Raw genomic sequence first — 18623 nt, forward strand, 5'->3', positions numbered from 1 at the left:
GGATTCTTTTTTTTTTTTCGTTCTCTGTTTAGTGGGGTTCATTTTTCCGGTGACCCTAGTCCGGAAATGACAATCAACTGATGAGTGGAAGAAGAGAAAAAAAAAAAAAAAATTCAGATGTGTGTGTATCTTCTGATGGCACATTTCACGTGGCAAATACCTTCTTGAATAAAATTGACCAATGCATGTACTTAATTACAGAATGTTCTTTTGAAAGAAAACTGTTTCCACACTAAAGGGCAATTACTCGTCGTATATATATACACACATATATTCCTCACATCGTTTGGTTTGAGCTATTGGATATCGTGGGGGCAACTCTACTCGAATAATGGTCGACGCCAATCCGACTCACCATTGTGCAGGATGCGAATTGACTTCCGGAATCGACAAACTTTAAAAAAAAAGAAAAATTGTGAAAGATTAATAATGGTTTAGTCAACCATACTTATTAATAATACCTTACAAAAAAAGAAACTACATGAAGTTATTCTCTAATTAGAATTCCGGGGGAAGGAGGAGGAAAGGATAGATAGACATGATTTTAAGGAGTAGTTATGAAAGCAACAATTGCAAATAGGTAATTGTTTAATTTCCGGAACCGACTTATCCTTGTAAATTTTAGTACTAGTATTGATTTCAGAAGTAATTTTTTTTTTCTTCTTGTTCTTGTTCTTGTTCTTGTTGTACTAATTTTGGTGTACACAAACCACCTCCCTCCCCTCTGTTCCAACTTGCATTTATACCACACCACTCCCCTTGATCAGAAATTTTTTTTTCTTTCATTCTTTCCTTCTTTTCCTTTTTCTTTCTTTTTTTTTTTAAGATATCGACCGTTAGATTATATATATCAAATCAATTGATTTATTATCTACACTAGAAAACACATACGCAACATACCAATATAACAATGTCCTCATTCAAATTAGCCACTGAATTGCCAGAATGGAAAAAATTGGAAGAAACCTACAAAACTGTTGGTGAAAAATTCAGTGTCAGAGATGCTTTTGCTAGTGACAAAAACAGATTTGAAGAATTCTCTTGGATCTACGAAAACTACGACGATTCTAAAATCTTGTTTGATTTCTCCAAGAACTTGGTTAACAAGGAAATCTTGGACCAATTGGTTACCTTGGCTAAAGAAGCTGGTGTCGAAAAATTGAGAGATGCTATGTTTGCTGGTGAACACATCAACACCACTGAAGACAGAGCCGTCTACCACGTTGCTTTGAGAAACCGTGCTTTGAGAAAAATGCCAGTCGATGGTAAAGATACTGCCCAAGAAGTTGATGATGTTTTGAAACACATGAAAGAATTCTCTGACTCCGTTAGAGACGGTTCTTGGACTGGTTACACTGGTAAAGCTATTACCGATGTTGTCAATGTTGGTATTGGTGGTTCTGATTTGGGTCCAGTTATGGTCACTGAAGCTTTGAAAGCTTACAGCAAACCAGGTTTGAATGTCCACTTTATCTCCAACATTGATGGTACCCACACTGCTGAAACTTTGAAGAACTTGAACCCAGAAACCACTTTGTTCTTGATTGCTTCCAAGACTTTCACTACTGCGGAAACCATCACCAACGCTACCTCTGCTAAGAACTGGTTCTTGGCTACTGCTAAAGATCCAAAACACATTGCTAAGCATTTCGCTGCTTTGTCTACCAACGAAAAAGAAGTTGAAAAATTCGGTATTGACACCAAAAACATGTTTGGTTTCGAAAGTTGGGTTGGTGGTCGTTACTCTGTTTGGTCTGCCATTGGTTTGTCTGTTGCCATCTACATTGGTTTTGAAAACTTCAACAACTTCTTGAAGGGTGCCGAAGCTATGGATCAACACTTTTTGACTGCTCCATTGGAAAATAACATCCCAGTTATTGGTGGTTTATTGTCTGTTTGGTACAACAACTTCTTCGGTGCTCAAACCCACTTGGTTGTTCCATTCGACCAATACTTGCACAGATTCCCAGCTTACTTGCAACAATTGTCTATGGAATCCAACGGTAAATCCGTCACCAGAGGTAATGTTTTCACCAACTACCAAACCGGTACCATCTTGTTTGGTGAACCAGCTACCAACGCTCAACACTCCTTCTTCCAATTGGTCCACCAAGGTACTAAATTGATTCCATCTGATTTCATTTTGGCTGCTCAATCCCACAACCCAATTGAAAACAACTTGCACCAAAGAATGTTGGCTTCCAACTTCTTTGCTCAAGCTGAAGCTTTGATGGTTGGTAAAGACGAAGCTAAAGTTAAAGCCGAAGGTGCCACTGGTGGTTTAGTTCCTCACAAAGAATTCTCTGGTAACAGACCAACCACTTCTATCTTGGCTCAAAAGATTACTCCAGCTGCTTTGGGTTCTTTGATTGCTTACTACGAACACGTTACTTTCACTGAAGGTGCTATCTGGAACATTAACTCTTTCGATCAATGGGGTGTTGAATTGGGTAAAGTTTTGGCTAAAGTCATTGGTAAAGAATTGGATGACAAAGCTCCAGTTGCTACCCATGATGCTTCTACCAACGGTTTGATTAACCAATTCAAGAAATGGGAAGCTTAACTAGCCACCAAGTTGTGAATGATATATCTAATTTTGATATATCTAAGCTACTTTTCTATTAAATGGCCCGAAAAAAAGAAGAAGAGAAATACTTGAAATAGCATTTCTCTTTAAAGTGACGATCAATGTGTTTTTAAATTTTTTTTTTTTACCATATATAAAAGATAACTTTATATTCTTATTTCTTCTATAGATTATTTTATGACGTGTGTTGATACGCACCTTATAAAATGTACCATTCTTTTCTTTTTATAATACGTTTCAAAATTTTTAATTATTAACTGTAGATAGTTGCAAATTTAATTACTGCGAGTTAGGAACAGGAACAGAAACAGGAACATATTGTGTGAAAATCAGAGGAAGAAAAAAAAAAAAAAAAATCAAATCCACGATGAGAAAGCAAAGAACTAAAAAAAAAAAATAGTTAGAACATTAAAACTATCAATCAACTTGGAACCACTTTCATATTCAAGCCAAATACGGTTAATATATTTACATTAAACAATAGATCATGTCAGATATAGAAACAAACAATCCAATACTAGATCAAGAAGAAGATTTAGATAATCCATTAAGAATAATTCTAGTAATTGATCATCCAGAAAATAAAGAATTAAATGAAATGGAAGAAAGATTATTAGATTCAATACAAAGTTTTAAACAAATGGATTTATTTTTTGATAAATTTGATGAAAATATAGCTATGCCTAATGAATCACATATTAAATATGAAGTTGGAAGTGATGGATTAGTTGTTATTATTGTTGATAATTTGAAATTACGTGATGAAGTTTTAACTTTTATTGATGGATATACTAATAATGATGAAAAATCTGATGAATCTGAAAATGATGGAAATAGGCTGGATAAAAAGAAGATGAAGAAAACGACATAGAAGTGAATATAGATGTTGAAAGAGATTAATAAAAAAAAAAAAATAAAAAATGTAAGATGAATGTATAATAGATAGATTGGTAAATTCGACAGGGAATTTATTATTATTATTATTAACTGGAAGTTGATCTTGTTTTTATGACAACTTGACTTGTAAAAGAGTTCGTTTAGATGTTGTCTGAAGTTGATTTGTCATGACAATAGTTAGGGTAACTGTCTGCGTTGTTTGTCCTGCAATAGTTAACAACAACCTACTAACTCTACTCTCGTGTTCATTCTACCTGTTTTGACCAACAAAACACTAAACAAACAACCCATATTTCATTGCTCTCTCTCTCTGTGTATTCCCATGTGGATCTAGATTTGTGTGCCATTGATATCGCTAGTGCTTAATTATCTCAAACACCCAATTAAGAAATAATTGGTCGTGCACTCAAGGTCAAAACAATAACAAATTAGGAAATTTCCTTGATATCCTCACATAGCGTTAAATTTTTTTTTTTCTACTTGTCTACTCATTCCGATCTGAATCAGTGATTTGAAAGGGAGGTAGAAGAAGAAGAAGCAGGAGACAAGGAGGATTCAATTATAAATTAAGTACATATATCTATATATTACGTGTTTGATTATTATTTTCCTTATAACTGAAACAAAGTAACATCCACTCCTTTTCTTCACATTGCTGACTTGTTTATTTCTTTTTTTCAGAAAAGAACAATTGTTACACAGTTTTTAGTAAACTATAAGAAAAATCACAGCAAAACCCAACAGATTTGATTTTCTATTTTTTTCTAATATATTCATATATATTTTAAATCTGTTTCTACCCCATTGATCTACACACACAGAGATATCATTATATAAATACTTTTATTGGCTTCATGAATATTGGTTGTTCACCTCCAGTTACACCTCAAAAGAGTAGGATCCCAAGAGTACCTAAAACTTCAAGGATTCCACAAACTCCACCTTCTCCTTGTCCCCTCAATTCATCATTAGAGTTAGAAGAGGATTATAATAATATTACCACATCAACTCCTGAACCATCTTCAGATATTTCAATATTTGATCATATTTGGTCATTAACTACTAATGAAGAAACTATTCCTGTGCATGATTTATTTCGATTATTAAAATATCTAGAGATTGAATTGATGAGTTCAACTACTATTGATCCATATTTTTTAACTAATGATTTTATAATTAAATCTCGGATTGTTGAACAAAGTGAATTTCTAGAAAGAGTTGATAAACAACAAGCATTTAATATTATATGTCATAGTCTAAAAGATATTCAATTCTTAGATCCTAATAATCCTACCACTACTGCTACCACCACCACCAGAGGAAGAAGTAGAACAAGAAGAAATGGAGATGTTATTGATCCGCCTATGAGTGATTCAATATCAGAAGAAAATGATTATGATGAAACAGCTACACTTATGGAAATGAATCAAAATTCACCACTACGAGAAGATACAGAAAATATGAATCAACGAGATATGATTTTTAATTGGACAAAACCAACTTTACGAGTAGCATTAAAAGAATTGGAATTATTGCATACCAAATTAGATAAACAATATAATTTATTAGAAACAGAATTGGCAGAAATAAAACGAAAGAATAGTTCAGATTTAGAAGAATTGAAAAGTTTATCTAAAAGTAATGATAATATTTATGATCGAATTGAAAATATCCGGGATGAATTGTTGAATTTCAATGATGAATTGGTTAATTATAGAGATAAATTTCATTCAAACAGAACAATTAATATAAAGGATGACAAGCAGGTCTTGACATTCTTGACTGATAATGATGATGAATTGGTATTACAAGAATTGACAAAACCGGAAGTACAGGAAGATTTAAATTGGTCAACTGAAACCACTCCAATTGTGGAACAAATAGCTAGTAATATTAAAGATGATGTTAGGTTATTGGATAGTGAAGAAGAGAAAACACCAACTATGGATAAACGACAAGATGACGAATTGGAGAATATCGATAATGATGTTACTGTCGAGGGAGCACAAACTGTGAATATTGATGGTATTGACAAGGTTGTGAACTTAGATAATGCTAATACGGTAAATCCAAATATCATCATGTTTATTATTATTGTACTCTTTTTATATACTTTATTTTGAGATTATTAATTTGAATAATAGGAAGTAATATATGTGCATATTTTTTTTTTTTGGAATCCATTGGCTGGTTGCAAAGAACAGTATCAGCAAACGTGACTTACATGGTCTACAAATTATACCCTTCATCCTTTTGTAAGAATACTAACATGTAATAATAACAATAATAATAATAAACCATATAATAACACCTATTTATTTATTTATTTATTAAATCAAATCAATACTTTCTAATAATGCACAATAATCTTTGCTTTTTTATTTTGCTTCATTTATTTTAAATCAGGATAATATAACATTGCATCCATATTAACAGCTTTATTTTTAGGATCTAGTCGTAATACTTTTTCCAGATCAACATATTTATTATCCCTAATCGAATAACTTTTCATTAAAGTATAACCCATTTTCAAATAAAAATTTCTATTCATTGGATTTGAACTTTCTAAATACATATAAGATTTTTCATTTTCCAATAAAAATTGATCTCTTGCATAATTCATTAAAATTTTACCTAAACCTTTACCTCTCATTGAAGGTAAAGTTGCAATATCACCAAGATACCAAATATCTAAATCACAAGGAAAATGATGATCATCATCTTCACGACATAATAATTGACTTATTAAAACTTCATTTCTAACTTTAACCAAATATGGTAATTTATCTTTAAAAACTTTAAAACGACAACGTCCTTTAACTGCTTTAAGATTAAATTTTAATAATGATTTATTAAAAATTGATGACGATTCAGGTGCAAAATAATCTTCATCATCATAATCGGAATCTGAACCTGAACTTGAATCACTTATTTTTTGACCATAAATTTGATTCCATAATGCAACTCCTAAATAAGGAAATTTATCAGTATTTTTAATATCAAAATCATTTAATGATTTTTCAAAATTATTATCTTTAATAATAAATACAGTACCTTCAGTAGATAAACAATCATAAGCTGAATATTCAAAATATGATAACATTAAATCTAATTTTTTCTTTTTATAGGTATTTTCCAGAGTAGTTGATTTATTATATTTAGTAGTATTAAGAATGAAATTTGTAAATGGATCATCTTCAAATGCAAGTAATAAAGTTTTAGCAACTCTACGATAATCTTTCAAACTTGCCTTTTCAATTGAAATATTTAATTGATTAGGAATAGAAAATGAAGATCTAGTAGGTGGTGTAAAAGTGTTAATGGTACTGTTTTTAGCAGCTTCTTCAAGAATTGAATTTCGAGTACGTTTTGGATTAGATGAGATAGTTTCTAAACTATTCGATCTTGGTTTTTTATTAGAACTCAATGAACTTGAAGTACTTGTAGTAGGAACAATTGATTCTTGTTCAAGAATTGAATTGGTAGTACTTGAAGTAGTAGTAGGAGTAGTTTGACACAACAACATGGGATTTTTCAAAAACTTTTCGTCTTCACAAATGGAAAAATTCAAGACAAATATATCAGCAAAGTAAATTGATATTTCCCCGATTAAAGTTTTATTGAAGTGAATGAAATGGTGTATTTATAACCTGTTATAGAAGAAATGTAGAAATGGATAAAGTGAGAATGATAACAATAGATCACAAAACTCATACATCAGCCTAGTTCCGCGTGAGCATATGTGGTAGTGCAAATGTGTTAAAAAGCATTTCCTCCGAAATCCCCACTGAAACCGCGGGGCTTCAATAGATAACTGAAATGGATTTAATCAAAGAATTCTAAACAAACAATTTATAAAACTTACCATATGATGGATCTTGTTTGATAGAGGATTTATTAAACTATGTAACGATCTTAAAATCTTGGACTATTTTTCTTCCTGTCAATAATAGAGTAAGAAAAAAAAAAAGATGTGTAGAACATTATCATCTACACCTATTTTTTTTGGTGTATGTGTGATGGATGGGTCACTAACGATAAGAAAGGCGCAATTACGAATTTCTGTATCTGGGAGTAAGCAAATTGCGTTCAAACAATTGGTTATTCTCCTTTTACCCCTATTACTCATGTTGCAAAACGAAGACATCGTGACTTACCATTAAATAAGTTAAACAAAAGGAGACGTGTTTGATTGACGTCAGAAATGGACCTATTCATTTGTTGTTGTGGGACTTGGCTCAGTGGTTATTTTGTGATATTGTTTATTATTATTATTATTATTATTATTATTATTATTATTATTGCCTCTCCATTGAATGGGCCAAGTGAGGAGTCTCATTGGAGCATATTGGGTAGTTGATCTTACTAGCGGACTTCCTAATTCAACAATACTTTTGAAAGTTAGTTTTATACTGAAATTGGTATGATAATGAAGAGAAATTAGGAAATTCCAATTGCGCAGTAGCATATGTTTATACAATTCATGCAGATCACAGATAAGTAATATTTCTAGATTTTAAATAATGATACAATTGATGAATATTATTCACAAGTGTTTATTATGACATACTGTTGGCGGCATTTGAAATCTATGATAAAAGCGCTCTTGAGGGATTTAACTTGTGAACAGATCAATAAGCCTATTCAAATTTCATGAAAAGCTCAATCCCCTTAAAAAAACAAACAAGACACTTCAATCATACATTGATACTATTATCAATACAATACAGTTTGTATTTTCAAGAAGTATCTTCAATTCATTTAGTCCTCAAAATTTGTATTGCACTCCAATCTAAACTTTTTTTTTTGCAGCACTGTAGAAAATTGCAATTATCAACAAGGAAGATGAAATTTCAATTTTTTTTTTTCGCTGCATTGAATAGAGAACAAAAAAAAAGATTAAGATGAGAAAAGAAGCCCAACAATCAATCAACCAGCCATTTCTTGTACAAATCAACAACTATCGAGATCATGTCAGGATTGGTATCCAAATGGGCTACTGATGAGTCATTAGTTCAAGAAGCACTCAAGCAAGACTCAAAACATGACGACCACAAACACAACAGTCTTGAGGATAGTAAATGGAATAAACCAATAACAAGCAAAGCATCGGAACCCTTAGTTAGCAAATGGGCCAACGCTGATGATGATGATGATAATGATGAAGAGAAAGCTGAAGTAGTGGAAGACAAACATGCAACCACTAGACCTAAGGGACCAAGAGCCCCTCCTCGTACACCAAAGAAGAATCACAGATCTAGCTATCCCACGCCTCCATCATCGGCAGAGATAGACAGTGCAAACCCATTGGCACTGAGATTGGACATGTTGAATCTTGGAAAGGATTTGGGATCAAGACCTGCAGAGAAAAGAAGAGCAGATCGGGATCATCATCGTCATCATGAACGTGGCACAGAATCAATACGAGAGAAGAACCACTCGCACAGAGGTGAACACAGACACAACCATAGAGATGAACATAGACACAGTCACAGACCACGTCATTCACACAACACTAATAAACCACATGACCATGCTAAGCAGCAACTCAAGCAGGAACTTGATGAGGAACAAGAAGAGGAGGAGGAAGAGGATGAGGAACGACAAAAAGAATTGCTTAAACAATTTGAGGAATGGGAATCACAGCATATTGATTGGGCGGATATAGAAGATTAATAGGTGAGGAAGTTAACATTTTTAGAGATCTTGTATATTTCTGTTTTGTACTATAATATTGTATTATTCTGTTTTATTGTATTTTGTAATTTTGATAACAATAATAGTGTCAAAACGAGTACTTTGATACGATTTTGATGTGTTTTTTTTTTTTTTTTTCACATAAACTAGCCAAATAGCTTTTTAAACAATATAAATCATTCTATATTGTTTCAAATTGTCTAAAACATATTCCTTTGCACCTATATTCGTATTATTTGTATTCTATTTATTATCGTCTAAACCAATCACAAGCACGTGCTCCTGAATATGAAACAATAAACTAAGAAAAAAAAAGTCTCCACATTTTAACTACGAATGACTTACAATAGTTGATATATTCAAGTATACTACAGGTACAAATAATCTCTTTGTTCTTTAAACAAGGTACTATGTGACACATTGTGTGTTGTCTATTTTATTTGTTTGAAAGTAAAGACATTTTAAAGTGATAATTTTAGGTTATGCTTCACTAATCAATGGTAAGGCGGTAGAAATTGACATGATGATTTTTCATTATGAATCAAAAAATATTTTTTCTTTTTCTTTTTCTTTCACTATCATTCTGCCGTCTGTATGTCACAATGTACGGTTTAGAATGCAAAATAAAATTATAACTAAGAGACACACCGATAATTGCAAGATGTATGCGTGTGTGTATTGTGTGTAGATAGATAGATATTTATTTTTAGAAACATAATATGGGCTGTGGTATATACATTCAAGGAGAGCCAAGGTCTACATATATACAGTCTTTTTTTAGAAATTAAGTATTTGAGTTTTTAGTTCACGTTTAAAATTAAAAATAATCTTACAAGGCTTGTTGAAAATTGTGTATATCGTGTAAGGATAGAACTGAAGAGATTAGCTGATATTGAGCGGATTAAGATCTTGTCACCAGCGATAGTACATTGGTGTGTACAGCGGGGAGGGAGGGAGGGAGGAGGAGGAGCAATGTGAATACCAAGTTTGAACAAGAAATGAATGTAAAACGAAAAAGTGGGGAGATCAAGAGAAATGTTTATTGGCTGCGGTGGTGGTAGTGCTGGCGCGGTGGTATTGGCGTTGTTGGTGCTAGAAGTTGGAATGAAACACAATACGTGTTTTTAAATGTTCGGTCCGTCAACGATTAATCAGCGTAGTAGAACAAAAAACAAGGAACTGGCGGTGGCGGTGACCATCGTAGTAAACTGCATTATTTGCTCGCCGGAAGAGCAACAACTTCTTTCTTTTTCTCTGTCTCTCATTTTACACTTACTCACACACAAGTACACGCACACAATTTGTATTAGGGGGAAACCAGAAAGCAGACAAAATTGAAATCCGCCTCACACTCAAACTCACACTCACACTCAAACTCCAAAAGAAAAAGAAAAAGAATGAGAAAAAAAAAATTAATCATACAGTTGGACGTAACTTTTCCCAAGAATCTTCAACAACAACAACAACAACAATAAGAAATAAGAACAGCAACAACTGTTTCAATCCTACACCAAACCAACTTAAATACTTCTTCAATTTTTTTTATTGTCAAATACAAGAGCATACAGCAATTAACAAGTGGCAAAGAAACAAGAAACAATAATAAGAAAGAAAATTGACATATCCTTTGCTATACCTTTTTTTTCCTTTCTTCTTCTTCCTACATTCTAGTTTCGTATATCCATTTTTATTATACTCCAGCAATCTATTTTTTTATTCTATATTCATCAATACCAAAATAGTCATTAATTCAATACTATGGGTTCTCAAAGTTCAAAATCAGCAAGATCTTCCAGTTCGTCTTTACCACAAATTCAACGTTCTGATACCACAGCTTCCACAAGTTCAGTCAAATCTTCACGATCAATATTATCGTCAAGGCTGGCCAAATCATTCCTGAAGAACAATAATAATAATAGCAATAATAATGATAACAACAATAATGACAACAATTATAATAATAAAAGACCTTCATTTTCTAGAAATGGTACCACAGATAGTCTTTCAGTACCAAGCAATTCAATACAACACGACATGAATGGGAATTCTTCCAATAATAACAACAGTAATAGTTTCCCCAGTTCGCCCGCGATAAATCCATTAAATGGAACTCATTCAATCTCGCGTACATCTACAAACCATTCGATGACACATTCAATTAAGTCAACTACATCACAAAGTTCAATTCTAAATAGATCATCTTCATTTTCTCAAGATCAACAACAGCAACAGCAGCAACAACAACAATTAGAAGGAAATCCAACTATAGAACATCATTCAACTTCTACTTCATTAACTTCTGCATCTATAACAAATAGTTCACAGATTGATGTATGGATAGATAAATTGATTAATGCAGCATATAGTAAGCGAACCAAGAATGTTTGTTTGAAAAATTCCGAAATTGAAATTATTTGCTCATCAGCAAGAGAAATTTTCTTGAGTCAACCTTCATTGTTAGAATTATCGCCTCCAGTTAAAGTTGTTGGTGATGTTCATGGTCAATATTTGGATTTAATTCGTATTTTCTCCAAATGTGGGTTTCCTCCAAAGACAAATTATTTATTTTTAGGAGATTATGTTGATAGAGGTAAACAATCATTAGAAACAATTCTATTATTGTTGTGTTATAAAATCAAATATCCGGAGAATTTTTTCTTATTAAGAGGTAATCATGAATGTGCAAATGTTACGAGAGTTTATGGATTTTATGATGAATGTAAACGAAGATGCAATATTAAAACTTGGAAATTATTTATTGATACTTTTAATACTTTGCCAATTGCTGCTATTGTTGCTGGTAAAATTTTCTGTGTTCATGGTGGATTATCTCCAGTATTGAATTCAATGGATGAAATTAGAAATATAGCTAGACCTACAGATGTGCCTGATTTTGGATTATTGAATGATTTGTTATGGTCAGATCCAGCAGATACAATAAATGAATGGGAAGATAACGAAAGAGGAGTTTCTTATGTATTCTCCAAAGTTGCCATTAATAAATTTCTAAGTAAATTTAATTTTGATTTAGTTTGTCGAGCTCATATGGTTGTTGAAGATGGATATGAATTTTTCAATGATAGAACATTAGTTACAGTATTTTCAGCACCTAATTATTGTGGAGAATTTGATAATTGGGGTGCAGTTATGGGAGTACTGGAAGATTTATTATGTTCTTTTGAATTATTGGATCCATTGGATAGTGTTGCGTTGAAACAAGTGATGAAAAAAGAAAAACAAGAAAGAAAACTTCAAAAGAGTCTAGAAGGATAATTGATGTGATTAACTTATAAATATATATTTGGCGAATTTTCCAGAGATTTTTTTAATTTTTTTTTTTTTTTTTAAAATATTTTTTTCAATTTAATTATAGTTCTTTTATACATTTTTTTTTTCAATAAAATTTTATATAATCTACGTTTTTCATAGTCACGTGGATGATTCGTGTAATTTTGTACAATAACATTCAAAAAAAAAAAAAAAAAAAACACCAGAGCAAACAAACAGACAAAAGAAAACAACAGACAGATTAGATCAGATCAATTATCATCAGCATCAGCATCATCAGCAACTAAAGAGTATAAATGCCCGATCCTACCTCCTATCCATTAACGAATTATTATTTTTTATTAAAAACAGAGAATTTAAATCCATTAATAGATGCAATAAATCAAATATCTGAAGAAATCACTCATAATCAAACGATACTTGATTCATTATCATCTACAATAATCAAAGAAAATACCCTTTCTTCTTCTTCTTCTTCTACAACAACAACAACAAATGGTAATAATATAATTAATGATCCATTACATTATTTACTTGAACAAAAATATAATCTACCTAAACGATCAAATAAATTGAAGAATTCTCAAGAATATATTGAATATCTACTAAATGATATTAATAAATTGAAAAAAATTCAATATCAGAAAAAATTAAGAAATAAAGAATTATATAAAATTTTAAATAAATATCAAGATGAAATAATTAATAATTTATTACCTGGTTTAAGACAATTAATTAATGATATATTAATAAATAAGAATAATATGATTAAATCATTAGAAGATAAAAAAAATCATGTTGTTATTAATCAAATTTATAATGATTATTTAAATTATGTTAGATTTGTATGGAATATTTTTGATAAATTGAAAACATTATGTGAATTGATGAATCAATGAAACAAGGACACGGATGTTTAATACAATCTTGAATAGTTTTTACGATAATAGGGGTTCATTCAATTATTCAATGTCATAAAATATGGAAATGTCGTATGGTGTATTTTCTATTTTTTTTTTTTTTGACACTCAGATGGAGGCAAGGAAGAAAGAAAGAAGATGCACTGTTTTTGTGTGAAGTTTGAAAACCAAAACTTGCTTATAGAAAAGCCACTAGATTATGTATAATGTATAAATGATTAAAGAAAGTGTATACTCACTCACATGTTCCTTTTTCTTTTGTGGTTTATGTAATCGAAACAAACGACATTCATTTTATGCTCGGATTTAATCGCGCTAAGTCCGTTTCATTTACAATTTATTTTGTACAGAGATGTAGCCATGGAAATATGTTCATGTCTTTTGTCCTATTTCCTAAAAATAGATCCTAGGCATTTCTTGGATGTACTGTTACTCATCACGATGAAGATGATCGAGAAGATATGAATAGACGAGTAAAATGGTTGGGTTGATTCTTATTCAATTACTGTTATAATAAAACAATCAACATTCTGAGAATCAACAAATCTTTGAAAGAATAAATATAATTCATGATGCTTTTCAAATGAGGATCTTTCTTTGCATTCATTCATTAATTCATTCTTTGAATATTAATAATAAACATTCCCATCGATTCTCCCCCTTTTTTCATCATTTGATAATTTCTTGAATATCTATTATTTTCATGTGAGTTTAGTACTATTACCAATATTCACTTGAGGGGAATTTGAAATTTTACAAAAATCACAAACCAATAAATGCAATGTTTTTACTATAGAGATTTATCGTCTAATATTTCATGATCAATCATTTTAATCTAAGTAAGCTTTTTTTCTTTGAACATAAACAAACTTTACAATATAGAGTATAGTCTTCTGACTCTTTATTTTAAAACACGCGATATTCAAAATCATTTTCGCTTTTTTTTTCATGCATACAAACATTGAATTTTACCAATGGAGAAGAAGAACAGTAGAAAACTTTTTTATGATGATCTTAGTTTAGTTTATACAAATTGAAAATTCATTACATCAGCTTCTAGACCCAATTTTGTATTGTTTCGCTTTGTTACTAATAATACGGAACGAGTTGACCATCTAGTCCACGGCCCATATTATGGGCCGATGACCCTTGACCCTGGCCCTAGATTTTCGCCGTTCACATTCCAAATTAAAAGTGCGAGGGTGGCGCACGTTCTCTAGTTTCTTTCAGTATTTCCCTGACGCGTGAAAAAAAAAAAAAAGAAAATGAAAATGAAAATTCATACGACATTTTGTTTTGTGTGATTATTATTTTATTTTTAGATTCTTCTTGCATTGTACCATTCACACGGGTTATCACGGTAAATTCCGGTTCATGCGTGCCTTAAAAGTATTCATAAAAAAATCATTCATCATTAACATCATCAAAATACATTTCTAAAAAAAAGAAAGGGAACAAAAATTTAATGATTCTAGTTCATGAAATAGGAACATCTTTCCCTTATAAATTTGCATGGTCTAGTTTCTCCTGCGTTTAGAACAAACGGAAATTGAACAATTATTTATGTCTTTATTTAGGCGTCATTTATTCAACATCATCATCACCGTCATCGTCATCGTCATCAAGATATCATTATTATTCATTGTATTATACTTTATAATAGAGTTAAATTAGTTTATGATTTGATGATTTTATACAATTTTATTGAATGACCTCCTCTCCCCTTTCTTCTTTCCCCCTTTTTTTTCTTTTTTTTTTTTTTTCTTTAATTCTTCTACTCCTGAATTGTAACTCATTTTAAGATTAATAATATTTAAAATCGTCTATTAATTATCGGAGGAGGGTTTTTTTCATTAATTGAAGATCCTTTTTCTTATTCACATATATCGATGAAACATTCACTATAGATGAAAATCTAAGGATTTACAACGCATATATTTATATATATATATTTATAATACAAATGAAATTTCAATATGAATATCATTTTTCTTTGAGTAGTATTTTAGGAAATGTTACATATGTTCATTACGGATAACTTGATAATTAATATCCGTATGCATGTTCACTTATATAGTTTTGCCAGGCGAATTAACTTACGAACTTCAAGAGAGACCCATGTGTAAGAATCTGTTTCTAATCAGAGTTAACATTACATCACACACCGACAATGAGAATAAGATATATATGAAAAATTTTTGTATTAAAAATTAATTAAGTAAAAAATTACACAGACGCGCTAATTATCATCATATACAAGAAAGAAAGAAAGAAAGAAAGATCAAAATAAAACATCATAAATCTTTTAACAATATTTTTCCATTTTTTTTTTCAAGTTTTTGGTTTTGGCAATGGAACACACAATAAATAAAATAAATAATAAGAAATGAAATGCAAATATATGAACAAAAACAAAGGGAAACAACACCTCCAATATCATTAAAAAAAAGTCATAAAGATAATAATATTTTTTTTTTTTCATTCAGTTGAAATTAAACGAATGTATTAAATATTTCATTCTTCTTTGATCGAAACAGGTTCATTTGGTGACTGGGAAATCAAATTATTGATGGTAGGTTTCTTTGACACATGGGATGTAGAAACAATTGAAGGTGCTTGATGATCTTTCTTCAATACAACTGTTGTACTATGAATTGTATCATTAGAATTATCTGATCTAATCGAAGGTGTAGATGTTCTCATACTTTCATCAATAACTTCTGTAGATGTAGAATAGTTGTTATTACTTGTTGTATTGTTGGCTATCGAACAATCCTCTTGATTTTTATTCTCTTCTTCATCTTCCTGATCATCTTCTTTATCAACCATCATTGAATCATTATCGCCATCACCCTTAGCTTCTTCTTCATCGTTCAATACTCCTCTAAGCCAATTGCTTTTAACATCCTTGTTTGAAAAAACCAGTATTGAATCACTCAATCCTGAACTCTGTCTTTCATGGAATGATTTATTATAACCTCCTGTTGAGCTTCCACTTGAACCACCACCACTACCCCAATTAGGATGAGGTAGATTATTAACTGATGGTAAACTATTTGTGGTATTGTTGGTCCAATTGGATGATGAGCTGATGATAGAAAAGTGTTGTGACATTGGTGATTTGATAGATACAGATGAAGTAGTTATTGTTGAAGCTCTTGGATTACTTCCACTAACCCCAGCATTATTACCGTTACCACTCTTCAGAGTTCCTTGATTAAACGACAGTTGAAACAACGGAGAGATTGGACTGGCCAAGTTGGGTGTCATAGAAGCAGCAGAAGTTGCAGATTTTGGTGGAGGTGGATAAACTGCATCAGATAAAACTGATGAAGTATTACCATTAACAACTGGTGGAGCATTTTCAATATTATCTCCAGAATGATTAGAATGCATCAAAGATAATGGTTCTGGTCTCCTCTTTGGATTAAACGAATGTTCTGGAATTTTCAATCCACCTTGAGCTTCATGATCAATTTGATGTGGTAATGGAGGCAATGGTTTGGAAGGATGGGCAGAAATCTTTGGTGGAGGAGGTAATGAAGTCAAATGATTCTGTGTTTGCCTATATTGATCAAAATAACTGCTTGTTGCATGTGCAAGTGGTTGAGATACAGTTGGGCCAGGTGGTGGAGGTGGAGGTGGTAATTGTGATGAAGATGGCTGTTGTGGTGGATGTGCATGTGGATGAGGCATACCAACAGATACAGGTGATGCTTGTGGTGGATTGTAGTATTGACCATTATTACTATTACTATTATTATGAAACTGTGGGAATGGTGGTTGGAAATTGTATCCAAATTGTTGGTTTCTTTGCATTTGTGCTTGATGTTGTACTTGAGCTTGTGCTTGTGCTTTCAATTGAGCTTGTTGCTGTTGTTGTTTCTTTTCTTGTTGCTTCAATTTCTTTTTAGTCTTGGATCTTTCAATCAACAATTTACTATCGGAATTATCTTTAGTTAAATAAGTTTCATAAGCATGAACTGTTTGTTTATGTTGACGTAAATTATCCAATCGACTGAAATTTTTAGAACAATAAGGACAAGTAAACGGTCTTTCACCTGTATGTTTCCGCTTATGTCGAGCCAAATGCTCACTTCTTGTGAATGACATATTACAACCCGGATATCCAGTACATTGAAACACTCTTCCTTTACTAGATCGTTTAGATTTTGGCTTTGTAATTGAATTAGGGGAATTGGACGAAGCTACTGACTCGGCAGATGAATTTGATGACATAGTAGAATGAGTGGCATTAGTCATAGTAGGTGTTAGAGCCGGTAATGAATTGATGGCAGTAGAAATGGCATTTAGTGGAGGTGGAGCACGCAACGCAGGTAAAGGATAGTATTGCTGTTGGTTTGTAGTAGACGACAGTATAACAGGAGGAGGAGCTATACTTGCTCCGCTATTTGTACTCGAGTTATGACTATTGTTGTTGTTAGATATAGGAGGTAAATGTGGAGGAGGTATTGGCGGTAAAGGTGGTAAACTATTGTTGTTAACACCATGGCCATGACCATGGTGGAGTAGTGATTGGCCAGGCTGTGAATGAGGCAGTTCTTTCTGATATACCTGAGTATTACTTGACATTATAAGATAACCCTAAAAAGAAAGAAAAAAAAATCAAGCAAATATGAGGGGGAGAGATGATGAAAACAACTTCTTATTTGTAAATGATAATGATATTTAATTTTCTTTTTTGATGAATGGGAGAAGAAAGGATGTCAAATTTTTTTTGTTTCTTATTCTTATTCTTCTTCGTCTTGTTCTCCTTGTTCTTGTTCTCGTTCTTATTCTTGTTCCTCTTCTTGTTCTTATCTTAATCTCTTAGTAGTTCGGCTATTGATTTCAAAACAAGATTGACAATACAATTAACAGGGGGAAATTATAATCAGAATGGAAACAGGGAAAAGGGAAAATTAGAAAATTAAAAAAAAAAAAACAGTAGACTTGGAAATTAAAAATAAAACTTAAACTCCTTATTTTTTTTTTTGTTTTCTTTTGACTTGGTTTCCGATTTCAAAGTTAACTCAATTTGACAAAACTAAAAGTTGTAATGAAAATATTGTAAAGGTACGACAAACTGATAAAAGATTATGATTGATTAGACGTGTTTGTCGGATGAATTTGTTGATTAGTTGATTGGTTGATTAGTTGAAGTAAAGTGTTGTCAAATTTTTCAGTGGCTGTAATTATGACAATGAGTTGTAAATGTAGAAATATGGATGAAA

At 31.6% G+C, this 18623-nt stretch overlaps 8 protein-coding genes across 8 annotated transcripts; 6 read left to right on the plus strand and 2 right to left on the minus strand. All coding sequences in view use genetic code 12, as the record gives it.

Moving 5' to 3' along the window:
- Positions 1 to 910: 910 nt before the first annotated feature.
- Positions 911 to 2563, plus strand: PGI1 (glucose-6-phosphate isomerase; the record flags this gene model as incomplete). Its single annotated transcript, XM_002545774.1, has 1 exon — positions 911 to 2563. One exon carries the CDS (start codon positions 911 to 913, stop codon positions 2561 to 2563), a length of 1653 nt encoding a protein of 550 aa, XP_002545820.1.
- A 511-nt stretch (positions 2564 to 3074) lies between these two features.
- On the plus strand, positions 3075 to 3458 carry CTRG_00602 (uncharacterized protein; the record flags this gene model as incomplete). The annotated part of the gene is made up of 1 exon (XM_002545775.1): positions 3075 to 3458. One exon carries the CDS (start codon positions 3075 to 3077, stop codon positions 3456 to 3458), a length of 384 nt encoding a protein of 127 aa, XP_002545821.1.
- Positions 3459 to 4338: 880 nt separating this feature from the next.
- On the plus strand, positions 4339 to 5607 carry CTRG_00603 (uncharacterized protein; the record flags this gene model as incomplete). The annotated part of the gene is made up of 1 exon (XM_002545776.1): positions 4339 to 5607. The coding sequence occupies one exon, from the start codon at positions 4339 to 4341 to the stop codon at positions 5605 to 5607; it is 1269 nt and encodes a 422-aa protein (XP_002545822.1).
- Positions 5608 to 5876: 269 nt separating this feature from the next.
- Positions 5877 to 7010, minus strand: CTRG_00604 (uncharacterized protein; the record flags this gene model as incomplete). The annotated part of the gene is made up of 1 exon (XM_002545777.1): positions 5877 to 7010. One exon carries the CDS (start codon positions 7008 to 7010, stop codon positions 5877 to 5879), a length of 1134 nt encoding a protein of 377 aa, XP_002545823.1.
- A 1445-nt stretch (positions 7011 to 8455) lies between these two features.
- CTRG_00605 (uncharacterized protein) lies at positions 8456 to 9160 on the plus strand (the record flags this gene model as incomplete). Its single annotated transcript, XM_002545778.1, has 1 exon — positions 8456 to 9160. The coding sequence occupies one exon, from the start codon at positions 8456 to 8458 to the stop codon at positions 9158 to 9160; it is 705 nt and encodes a 234-aa protein (XP_002545824.1).
- Positions 9161 to 10939: 1779 nt separating this feature from the next.
- PPZ1 (salt homeostasis regulator) lies at positions 10940 to 12454 on the plus strand (the record flags this gene model as incomplete). The annotated part of the gene is made up of 1 exon (XM_002545779.1): positions 10940 to 12454. The coding sequence occupies one exon, from the start codon at positions 10940 to 10942 to the stop codon at positions 12452 to 12454; it is 1515 nt and encodes a 504-aa protein (XP_002545825.1).
- Positions 12455 to 12765: 311 nt separating this feature from the next.
- CTRG_00607 (uncharacterized protein) lies at positions 12766 to 13368 on the plus strand (the record flags this gene model as incomplete). The annotated part of the gene is made up of 1 exon (XM_002545780.1): positions 12766 to 13368. One exon carries the CDS (start codon positions 12766 to 12768, stop codon positions 13366 to 13368), a length of 603 nt encoding a protein of 200 aa, XP_002545826.1.
- A 2535-nt stretch (positions 13369 to 15903) lies between these two features.
- On the minus strand, positions 15904 to 17982 carry BCR1 (transcription factor BCR1; the record flags this gene model as incomplete). Its single annotated transcript, XM_002545781.1, has 1 exon — positions 15904 to 17982. The coding sequence occupies one exon, from the start codon at positions 17980 to 17982 to the stop codon at positions 15904 to 15906; it is 2079 nt and encodes a 692-aa protein (XP_002545827.1).
- Between the last annotated feature and the right edge of the window lie 641 nt (positions 17983 to 18623).

Source organism: Candida tropicalis (genome assembly GCF_000006335.3).
Source record: "Candida tropicalis MYA-3404 genomic scaffold supercont3.1, whole genome shotgun sequence".
Taxonomy (NCBI): Eukaryota; Fungi; Ascomycota; class Pichiomycetes; order Serinales; family Debaryomycetaceae; genus Candida; species Candida tropicalis.